Consider the following 12,172-nt stretch of genomic DNA (forward strand, 5'->3'; position numbering starts at 1 on the left):
CTTCTGTGGATAATACTTATACTCTTCAATCTTACTCTGTTTTATAAGAGAACTACTAAATTTGTCATGTGCTTGTTATAAAAACTAGTCTTCTCAAAGTCCCACATATACTGCATTCCCTGCATTAGGGTTCTAAGATGTAGACTAGTTGACTTCGGCACTGCTGGATTTCTAGGTTGCAGTTTTGCCCACCTCCCTACTACACTGCCTATCAAGAATGTCTGCATTCCCGAGTCATGAGGACCTGCAAAGCTGGAAGGGTACTGAGAGCAAGACTAAGTCTCAAAAGGTGCAACAAAGACTTCTAATGATCTGTGATATTTTTAGGCCACAAATAGTCAATTTTAGTCTACTACTACCTCACAAGGAGGCAGTTCATCTCATAAACCATCTCTCTTTTGCTGCTTCTCATTATAGTGTGAAAAACCCAAGTCACCAAGCTGTGTGAGTTTCAATGCCATGTTTTTTGTTTTTGTTTTTGATTTTGGTACTGGGGATTGAACCCAGAGACACTTAACTACTGAGCCACATCCCCAACCTTTTTTTGTATTTTATTTAGAGACAGGGTCTCACTGAGTTGCTTAGGGCCTCACCAAGTTTTTAAGACTGGTTTTGAACTCATGATCCTCCTGTCTCAGCCTCCTGAGCTGCTGGGATTATGGGCATGTGCCACTGCTCCCAGCTCAATGGCACGTATTTTGAGTAATTTATTGAACATAAATGTATTGAGCACCTGCTATAAGCCAAGCACAATGGCAAAGCTGAGTTGCTTAATTTTTAATTTGATGTCATTAATGCAGAAATGCTGGTAGGGTTACATTGTAAACATGAATAGTGGAAGAGCAGAGACCAAGGACCAACTTGAGGTTCTTGTCACTTGAGTTCTGGACTTCTCTGGCAATCAGCCCCTTGACTGCCATCATTTGGTTCTTGACACTGACATTTCTCATGAGAGATGTAAGAGCTTTCTCTGCTGTGTGATTAACACTGAAAAGGACCTTTGAATAATCAGAGTGTTTTCTGGTATAAGATAGACTCTATAAAATGGATTGGTCCTTTGCAGAATTCCTCTACAGCAATTACCATTCTTGAGATTGGGGAGTTTGGCATGTTATAGTGTCAGGAATTTCTGTTTTGTTTTGTTTGCTTGTTTAGTTTTGCTTCCTCTTTTGTCCACACATTGAAAATTTACCCCAAATATTTAACAACAGTGACACCATAACAGCAGTGCCACCAAAGACAATGCTACTCTTCCCATTTGTTCGTAACGCTAGTTTTGCACTAACCAGCAGGATTGACTGTGGCAATGATTTGCCTCAAAAAGATTAAACTGACTTCTAAGTTGAAAGGTTCAAACTTTTCTCAATCTTTGGAGCCCTTGGACATATCAAGTTCTAAGAACTAGAAATATTCAATTTCTGGGTAATACATCAAGAGATTAACAAAGTAAAATGACTGCTATTCCTCTAACTTCTAAGGAGAAGTCTAGAAATAAGTTTAGTACATCTAGAAACAAAGTGGGGAATCTGTTCTGCGACAGCAAGTGAAATGTCACCTGCATAGTTCCTTAATAGGTAACCAACCACACAGGGCACAAGGCCTTCTAAGTGAAAGCTATTCTGAAAATTGGCACTTCTCCCCCTTGTGGCTGTTGAGAGACACTGTATGTGCGACTTTTTGTATAAAATTTTTCTATGCTAAAATGTTAGACTACTTGGCCCACATTTTATCCTTGTCCTCATATACTTTTTAAGGAAATAGGTTGTATCAGATTGAATTCCACTTAAATATAAAACAAAGAAACAAAAAACTTACTGTGGTAGAATCAAAAGAAAGGATGTCCACAACAGGGGGAGTAGAAATCTGCAAATCGTGTACTTCAAGCTTTGGATTAATCTGTGTATATACATAAAAAAAGTTAGTATAACTTTTTTTTAATACCACAAGAAACTGGATGCTATTTGTATTCAGAAACTGGATAAAAACAATGTTTGCAAAATATTAGTCTATCAAATCTATCCATTAAAAAAAGACTAAAAAAGTTGAATTTATCCCAGGAACATAAGGTAATTTTTACATTAGAAATCAATGTAAATCACCTATAAAGGAATATTATAAATAAAATAAAATGACCCATCTCAAAAGATACAGGAAAAATCCTAGTCAGTCCATTATGACAAGAAATGAAATAAAGTATTAAGATGTAAGAATTTTAAAAGAGAAAATAAATTTTCATCGATATATAAAATAATTACCTATGAAAAATCCCAAAAGAATCTATTGCTAAATCACTGGAACTAGTAAGAGATTTTTACAAAACTACTAGTCCCCAAATCAAGATACAAAATCAATTGTATTTCTGCATTCGAGCATACAGTTAGAAAACATGAAATTTAAAAAGACATCATTTATGATAACATAAACATTCTTAAATACATCAAAATAAATATACAAAGATGTATAAGACCATATGAGGAAAAAAATAAAACATATGTTAAAATTAAAGAAGACTCAAAAAGAAAGTCATGCTATAAAGAGTTCATTAGTATATATGGGAAATAAATATAGTAAGAGACAAGTGGGAACACAAGTTAATAGAGAACAGAGGATTTATAATTGAGAAAACAGTTCACTGTATGGAAAGGTAGGCAGTGAATAAATCAGAAACCTAACTGTTATTCTAAAGCTAAGAAAACAAGTAAAAGTAAACTCAGGAGTATCTTAGTAATGAGAGGCTAGGGGGAAAAAAGAACCTTAAAAACTGAAAAAGCTAAGCCAAAAAGAAAAATATGTATATGATTGTATTTTAAAAAGTCAGGATTTCTGTTTAACAATGGACACCACAGAGTTAATCAGATAATGAAGGAAGAGATATTATGATACCTAAAATGGAAAAAGGATAAATATCTAAAATACACACACCAAAACCGTACAAATCAGTGAAAAAAAATGGCTAGCCCAAGGAAAACATTACTACAGAAGTGAAAACGTAACAGTTAATCAGCATATGAAGAGATGCTCAGAAATATTAGTAAAGAGAAAATAAAATTAAAGGAAAATATTAACACCTATCAAATTACAAAACCTAGAAATTCAATGACATTAACATTGCTTTTAACATTGTTTAAATGGTCCCAATTCAAAAAACTAGAAATACCTCAAATGTCTGTTAATAGTAAAATAGACTGTGGGGATTACTATTGTGGCAAATTAATTGGAAGACTACACAGCAGCAAAAATAAATGAAATAAAACTGTACATCATCTGAAAATATATATTCAGAATTCATATACATAAATCTCAAGATCTTAGTGTTAAATGAAAAAGCAAGTTACAGAAATATTCAATATGAGTCCATTAATATGAAGTTCAAAAACATAGCTAAACAACATATTTCAAATATATACAATAAAATTACAAAGGAAAACAAGAGAATGATTACCTACAATCATGACTACCTTTGAGAAAAGTTATTTCAAAATTCAAAAAGACCAAAAACAAAAACAAAAAAATTCAAATAACATTAATACAAAGAAGTAAACAAAGGGCAAGTCAGATGCAGAACTTTATGTCAAATAAATGGTACTAACAGGAAGGCACTGAAGAACCTCCCAGAAGAATTGGTTGCCCCAGTGCTTAGATAGTGAGAGCAGTTTCTGATGGAGGAAACATGACTGAACAAGCCTTAAAAAGGCTTTCTTAAAAAGGCTTAGAAGACAAAGCAAGAGAGATGAGTTAAAGAGCATTCCTCAACACAGTGGCAGAAAGCTGACGGTACTTTTTGCACAGGGGTAGAAAAAAGAGACAATTAGAGAGTCTGGCAAGGGTCAAGTTATAAAGAGTGAAGGGATTTTGGAAAGCAAAAAAAGTTCATATCTAAAATGTACTTTAGAAAGGTTAATGTGGGAGAGATAAGTAGAATAAAAAGAATAAGTTGGGATAGCAGCAGAGATACTACTGACATAGTCCAAGACTGTTGCAAGAAAGGCTGAGACTGCAGTAAAAAGACTAGAATGATGTTTAACACACTTATCACTCTTGATGAGTATAGGTGCTGTTTCAGAAACAGAACATTTTATAATTATCCAGCCGAATGGTGTTAGATATGGGTGCACATGCCTAGTAATTGCCTTGTTACAGTAAAGGAGGGATAAATCTGTATAGATGAGCGTGAGGGACTACTGCCCAGCTAGCCAGCAACTCTGCTTCTTTCAGGCTGTTCCATAAAGCAGAAAGCAACCAAGACTCCTGCTGTAAGCTGAGTCTGCAGCAAAGGCAAAGAAAAGCAACCCAGGGTGACTTATTTTCCTTTCAGGCTTAGTCCAGTTATCCAGAGATTGCTTTCAGACATTTCATTCTCTTCTATCTACTGCCACCTAGTGTAGATAGGAAAATGTTTACCAATCAAAATACAATTTGGTCTCACCATTTGAAATTGGAACTACTCAAAATATCTAAATCACACAAAAAGAGGAAACATTTCTTATGGTAAAAACCTTGACTTTCTACAAGCACTACAGTCTATTATTCATAAATGGACACTGCACAACTTCTATCCTGATTCATACTCTTCCATTGTAAGTTTTAAATTACATAGATTTTTGGCTCTGGAGATTTCCATATGCATTAATTTGAAGTAAAGTAATTAAAAAATAACTTGAGTTGGGCAGTAGTGCACACGTGTAATCCCAGCTACTCAGGAGGTTTGAGACCCTATCTCAAAAAATTAAATTAAGTTAAATTTTAAAGACTTTGGATGAGCTTAGTGGCTGACTGCCCTGGTTCAATCCCCAGTACCACCCCCTTGCCCTCCAACCCTGCACACACAATGAAAAGGAAAAAATTAAAACAACAAAAATTAGAACCACACAAAAACAAATGGAAAAAATACCCAATTTGGTAATTAATATTTTTTTCATAATATTAAAATGTCCTCTGCATTACTATGAAAATTTTTACCAAAAACAAAAACAAGAAACACTGAACCATTAGATGTTCATATGCAGAGTCCTACTATTTCTTTGGCAATTCATATCACAGGATTTATAAAACTAAGCCATACTCTCTATACTTAAATTCAAGCAGCAATGAGGGTTTGAAGATAATTTAAACTGTACATATAAGGCTGATTTACTTAAGGTAAAACAAAACAAAACAAACAAACAAAAAAAACAGTAACAAAAACCCCTCAGTCACAATGCTCAGCATTCTATAGTGCAACTGAACTCTAATTCCAAAATGAAAAGTCAGTTTTTAATAGAATTTTTAAGTTTATATTTTAAAAATACAGTTGAGAGTGGCTTTGCATGGCCTGGGTCATCCTGACCTAGCAATACTAAGCAACCCAGGTGGGTTTTCAGCTCTCTGGCTGTACAGTCAGGTCAGAGCTACTCAGACAACTTGTTGACATTTTAAAGAAAGCCTAGCTCTCTCAAATGGACAGGGGCTGACAGTAAATCACAGAGAAAATGGCTTGTGTTTCTGTGCTGAGACAGCATGGTGTCAAGGAAATACTGAATTAGGAGTGAGGGGATCCAGGCCTGGCCTCACCACTCTGGTGAGGTGGCTGAGTAGATGGTAGGGGAACATGGTATCTCTCTCCTGATCATGCCCAGCCAAAACAATCAGCCTTGGTAACATAAGTATACTAAAGTTAAATTAAAATACAGTTCACCTTTAATTTATATAAACATATGTAATTGCAGGGATCAACAAATATACCTACAATTGTAGGTACTGAAGAAAAATGAGAAGAACAATAAGCAAATTACATTCTTTCTTTCAAAAAATAATAAGAAAAAGATATAAGAAGTAATATAAAGAAGTAATGAGGGCTGCGGTTTTGGCTCAGTGATGGAGCCTTTGATCCTCAGCACCACATAGCAATAATAAAATAATAATAATAAAATAAATCTTTTGGTTAGGTCATCTACAACTAAAAAAAAAAGTTAAAAAAACAAATAGTGAAATGCACTGACTAATTCTTCAGAAGAACAGAAAGACTGTCAGAAGTACAAGAGGAATAAAATTATAGCAAATAATTGAAAATAAACAGAACTAAGGAAAAAGTATGACAGAAATCCCAAGATATGAATGGGTTAAACAAAATTTTTAAAGTTGTTCAAAAATTATGAAAGAAAAAAACACATGTACACTTGCACAATCTAAGGCTAACAAATACCTGAGGTAAGAGAGAGGATCAAGACAAAGAAAACCAAAATTAAAGAAGCAATTGATGTGGAAGACCTTAGACTTGGGAATACAGCCTGAAATAGTGACGGGCTACTACTGTGCATTGCCACTCAGGAACAAGTTTAAGAACTCAAAATACCCAGTCTAAATGCAAAGAAAATCCCTTTGATGGTTAAAAAAATAAATAAAAAGAATCAGATAAAAAGATAAACAGGGAATAACAATTTCTGAAACCAGCTCTTGGAAAGAGAAAGGAAAGGGATTAAGAAGAATTATACAAATGGTAATCAGCAGGCTAATACCAGCTAAGAACCCAGCAAAGAATTTCTCTTTGAAGAGAGTATATGTAAATCTATATGACCTAAGGGAACATGTCAACAAAACTCTAAGGTAAAGGGCTGGGGGTTAAGGTAGGTAGAGTGTTTGATTAGCATGTGCAAGGCCCTGATTTCAATCCCCACTATTGCAAAAAACAAAACAAACATACAAAACTAGGGTTAAATAATTATATACCCAAAAATATATGTAGGCAAATAATAAAATGGTCTTAATAATTAGACTTAATGCCTAAATTGCTTCTTTTTACTGATCATACAATTTTCTTTTTATCTTTATCTTTTTTATTTTACTACATAAGCGTTTTAAGATACCTATTTCAACTACTGTTATAAAAATTCGTATCCTTTATTTCTGTTCCTATGACATACATCACATGACCTCCCTAAAAATGTCTAGAATATGAAGCCAGCCAGTCACCCAAGGCCTTAGATTTCATTTCTCATCTTTTATTATTGTCATGCAATTTTTAGCTTTATTTCTAGGACTTCAAGAAGTGAATGTAAAAGGCTTTAACATTATTGCATACTACCATATGCATATAGTTTTGTTTTATTAGTGAAAACAATAGACTTTCTCAAAGTGGTGCTGTTTTAGGGCAGGACTAGGTTTTATGTAACTAAATACAATTCAAGCACCTAGTTGTGTAAGAACCCCAAACTGTAAGACAAATATGCACAAAATACTCACTTCAACAGTCTCTATTTTTCTTTCATGAGTATGTGGTGTTCTTGGATAGATATCAAGTAGGTGTGGTGGTGAATCAAAATGCAATCTTTTGAGATTTCTTTTATTAATATCTCTACAATGCAATTCATCAAAGTTGGTCCTCCATAATAAGACCTAAAAAAAAGTCAGTAATGTTGGCAGTTATTTGCTTGCATGATCAACAACAGAACTAATTTATAAAAAGCCAAGTATAAAGAATTGTCCTTCTAATTAGTCAAAAAAGATATATATCTATATATCTCCACACACACACACACACACACACACTCACACACATACACACATATATTTCATCAAAGTTATTGCTTCTCAATACTTTTTTAGGCATAGTGGGGAAATTTAGCATTTCAAGTTGCTTTCATGTCTGGCTTAAAATTAATAGTAAGATAGTGTCATATTAACTTAAAATTCTCTTGTTTTCCCCAAAGTCCAAACCATGCTTTTGGCTAGGTCACCTACTTTATTTAATAGATCTGACTATAAATAATTTTGGTCATTTCAAATAAATGCAAATAAGCTTAATAAATTATTAATACCACCCTCAAGAAGTTTAACATTTGTTTTCCTCAAAAACAAGATATATAGACAAAAGATGTGGCAATAATTCAAGCAAAAGCACTACACATTCGAGTCAGTTACATGCATAATTAAGTGTGAAATCAGCAAAAGAAAATAACTGCTGAATACCAAAAACTATTATAATTGGAACTATTTCAGCTATGAGACAGCAGACTTCCTGTCACTAAATGGAAATGTAAACCCAGTGCTAATCATCTTAACATACACAAACTAGCTGGCCATAAAAATCTTAGCTGAGGTCAAAGATTCCTTTATTCAAATTAAATTCCTCTATCCCATCAAAGAGGGAGTGGAAAGATGTACAAACCTGTGTGTCTGCACCTCCTGATGCAAATTGCTCTCCACTTCTGGAAAATGAAACAGTAAACGCAGGTCCCTGAAAAATTAAGGGAGATAAAAGGCAAAAAGCACTTGGTAATGCTTCCTCCTGGCAAGGAAGAGTGTGAGTACCAATTTTTCATCACAATTTATGTAGACGACTTATGCAGTAAGTCTGACAGAACATATCCAGTTTCTAGCAACTAATGCTTGGAGAGGAAAGATAGTCAAAGAACCAGCTCTATTATATTAAAACACAATGAAATAATACTAACCAAAAAAGAAATACTAGAAATTAGTAAAAAAATAAATAAAAATTATCTCCTTTAAGATGTTTGTACATGTGGAAGTTAATCAGAATTTCTGCTATGATCTTTTGTCTTTCTATTCTGTAGTCAACCAACTGAATACTTAGCATAAATTGAATGATAAATCTATAGATGATGGGAAGGAGGCTACATAAACAAAGGCCATTTCCTGAATACATGGGAACTGAGTTCTCCCTTCTGAAGTAGACAGTCGTGAGCTACTAAAAGTTTCAAAGCAGGATATACAAAGGAGAGATGCGACTGTGAAAATCAATAGAACTGTGAGAATGAAGAACTGGTACAAGAGTGAATGACTGGAAGCCAGTTTGGCAGTTACTGCCACCATTTAGGTGAGGGATAATGAGAATTCACAGGTGGGCAAGGCTGTGGAGTGGTACAAAACTGTATTCAGCGTAGTTACAGATGTGTAGCCTCTAGGCCAATTTTCCGTGAAGACAAGAAGGACTATTTCTTATCTCAAAAATATTAATATGTTCTGTTTATTTTAATAAGCTTTTAATCTATATAAGACAGTTTTTGGGGAAAACATTTGGTATTTTTCAATAGACCATTCCACAGACTTAGGATATTAAAGCCTCATAAACACCCTAACCTTCAGATTATGAAAAATTCCATCCTCATGTGTACTGCCTTTCTCTTAAATAGTTTATCTTTTTCATTATTTTGTACTTCTTTCATGAATATTTAAGTCCTTGGCCACTTTTATTGATTGTGTTTATTCAGCTTAAGTCTAAATGTATGCATATATCTGAGCAGGTTAGTCTATTTCTGCTTCCTCTTAACAGAACAAATGATAAAGCAAAGCAGGAAGCCAGGCAGGAAATATGAAGGTAGAAAGAAACCCTTTTCTTCTAGACCATAAAGTTCATTCTATTTCTTGACATAAATAGACTATACTTGGTTAAAAGGAAGTATCTAGTACACTTAAAAAAAGAGGATTATTAAAAAAAAAAAAAACAATAAATCTGAATATTTACCTACAAAGGAGGAACAGTTTATATACTTAAAAAAATTCTCAATTCCTCTTCCCTATTTGACAAAGAAATAAGGCATATAGGAGGCAAAATATCACTTTTTTTTTAAATTAACAAAAGCTTATAGAAAGAGAATGTGGCTTATGTGGAAGGCTTTCTAGAACTGACGTCCAGAATGAGCCAGGTTTAACTGAGTCACCAGCAACATTGTATAAGGGCAAGTCTCTCCACTAGAAGTATCACAGAAAAACAGCGAAGTCAGGTTCACTGCTAAGGCAGGAGAATGAAAGTTTTGGGCTTCCTTGCATGGTTCTCCTTATAAACTCATCAATCAGATGAAGAAAGGGGTGTGGAAGGTTGTTAGAGCTAGTGAGACAGGCTCTCCATGATAGAAAGATCAGAAGTATAAAATAAACTTACCCACCACCATTTAACCAGTCACACTGTGCTATATACTAATGAAGACAGTGACATTTATTTAATGGTCACTGTAAGACATTGATTTTGACAAGAATTACAATAAATAATATTTCTAAGAGTTGTTTCCAGAGGGAAAAAACATAATCTTAGAAATAAAAAGTTGGTGTTTGTTGTTGTTGTTGTTTGTTGATAATGGCAAAGTGTGCTACAACCTAGAAAAACAATACAGGCATACAACAAAATGGATCAAAATTTAAAAATACATATTATTTAAAAAGTAAAAATCTTATTGTTAATACCGTATGTCCTTGAAGTGTATATATGAGTCTTCCCTCTAAGAGATCCAGAATCTTAAGTGTACCATCTGAAGAGGCAGTGATCAGATAATTACCGGAAGGATGGAATGATATACAATTAACTCCACAGCTGTGAACTAATTAGTAGAAAATCAAAGCAAAAATTCAGGGAACAATTATTTCTTTATTATGTCATATGATCTTTAATATATTCATAGCTGCATATAATTGATTTTCTTTACAATACTATATATAGCTATATACACTATAACATACATAATTCTATATGTGTTACAAGGCCAAAGAAGGCCCTTTTACCTTTTTTTTTTTTTTAACTTATAGCAGTTTTAGTTTGAAAACAAGAATCATTTCCCCTAACACCAACATTTTTTATACCTCACTAAGTTAAATATTTTGACCTTACACAGCATTAAGCTTCCAGTTAATGAGATAGAATAACTTTGAAATTAAGACTGTGACATGTAAATATAATCTTACTGACCACATAACTATAAAGTCGGGGCTGGGGAGATAGCTCAGTTGGTAAAGTGCTTGCCTTGCAAGTACAGAACCCTGGGTTCGATCCCCAGCACCGCAAAAAAAAAAAAAAAAAAAAAAATAATAATAATAACTATAAAGTCTTTGGCTATATTAACTGTATAATTAAGAGTTAATTGCTAACAGCTCATATAAGGTATATAATCTAGCCTCAAATTAAATGTAATAATTACGGACTTAGGATTAAGAGTACAGAGTATGGAGACACATGTGAAAGGCAAAGTCCTGCCACTGGTCTGAGAATTCATTTCTGGATACGGTCCTTCCAATAGAAGGCAGTACAATGCAGAGATCAAAACTTTGTTCTTCCTTGCATTGTCAGCAGGAAGACCCTGTCAGTTCTAGTAATTATTTGAGCAAGTTACTGTATTCAAACCTCAATTTCCTTATCTTTAAAATGGAAGAAATATGATACCTATTAGTCTTTTTTTTTTTTTTTTCCTTGTAGTGCTGGGGATTGAACCCAGTGCCTTGTGCTTACCAGGCAGGCACTCTACCAACTGAGCTATATCCCCAGCCCATGATACCTATTTAGGAATACTGTGAGGACTTAGCACAGTGTCTGCTACATAGTGAACAGTGAGTAAGTAATATTCACTAAGGTGCAATAACGTTGTGGATTTGTATAATTCCAATATAAACCAAGAAAACTAACTTACTTCTCTTTTAGTTGCAATACGTAGGCACAGTAGGAAATCATTTTCTACCCGTTATGATACCTATTTGGACTCATATAACTCCTTGAGATTCAAAATTCAGTGTCAACTTCTATCCCTGACTTCTCACACAAAGTAGTAACCAGAGTTGGAAAATCCCACAGTAACTTCTTCTTTTTAAATAGCCCTAACATTGTTTCTAAAATTCCTGTACCTCCCTCTCGCCTCTTGTTTTTGCTGTTGATGGGAGCTACTACACTGTTCATTCAAAGTGGCCCCTGGCCCCCTATGTAGAGGGCCAAACCACACCAAGGAGGGGAATGGGTGCTTCCCACTGCAGCCATTCAGAACCTGCATGATTTTGTTAGCTGACTTACCTTGATAATGCTGGAGTAACTTGTTTACTCTGATATCCCAGATCCTTACAGTATGATCAGAACCTGCTGAAGCTATGCATGTACCATTAGGATTAAAGTCCACAAAATTTGCAAATCTAGGAGGAAAGATTAAAATGGCCCAATATTGATTTCTTTATTCTCATTTCTTTATTTGTTGATTTAAAATATATATGATAGTAGGGTGTATTTTGACATATTATACATACATGGGGTACAACCCACTACAATTTTGATCCCATTTTTGTGGCTGAATATGATGTGCAGCTTCACTGGTCGTGTATTCATATAAGAGTACAGGAAAGTTATGTCCAATCAATTCTACTGTCTTTCCTATTCCTATCACTTCTCCCTTCCCTTTATTCCTCTTTGTCTAATCCAATGAACTTC

General features: G+C 34.1%; 1 protein-coding gene across 9 annotated transcripts in view; it reads right to left on the reverse strand.

Moving 5' to 3' along the window:
* The window catches only part of LOC124982321 (POC1 centriolar protein homolog B), a 90,251-nt gene that overhangs the window by 36,699 nt on the left and 41,380 nt on the right, over positions 1–12,172 (reverse strand). For 8 of the 9 annotated variants that reach the window (XM_047548741.1, XM_047548736.1, XM_047548735.1 and 5 more), the window contains 5 exons: positions 11,765–11,880; positions 10,177–10,310; positions 8,144–8,212; positions 7,219–7,371; positions 1,816–1,896 (listed from right to left, as the gene is read on the reverse strand). In XM_047548741.1, the coding sequence (XP_047404697.1) occupies positions 1,816–1,896; positions 7,219–7,371; positions 8,144–8,212; positions 10,177–10,310; positions 11,765–11,880 (553 nt within the window). The remainder of the gene's footprint in view (positions 1–1,815; positions 1,897–7,218; positions 7,372–8,143; positions 8,213–10,176; positions 10,311–11,764; positions 11,881–12,172) is intronic. The other variant, XM_047548737.1, reaches the window with a different exon arrangement.

The sequence above is a fragment of the Sciurus carolinensis genome, chromosome 4, assembly GCF_902686445.1.
Source record: "Sciurus carolinensis chromosome 4, mSciCar1.2, whole genome shotgun sequence".
Taxonomy (NCBI): Eukaryota; Metazoa; Chordata; class Mammalia; order Rodentia; family Sciuridae; genus Sciurus; species Sciurus carolinensis.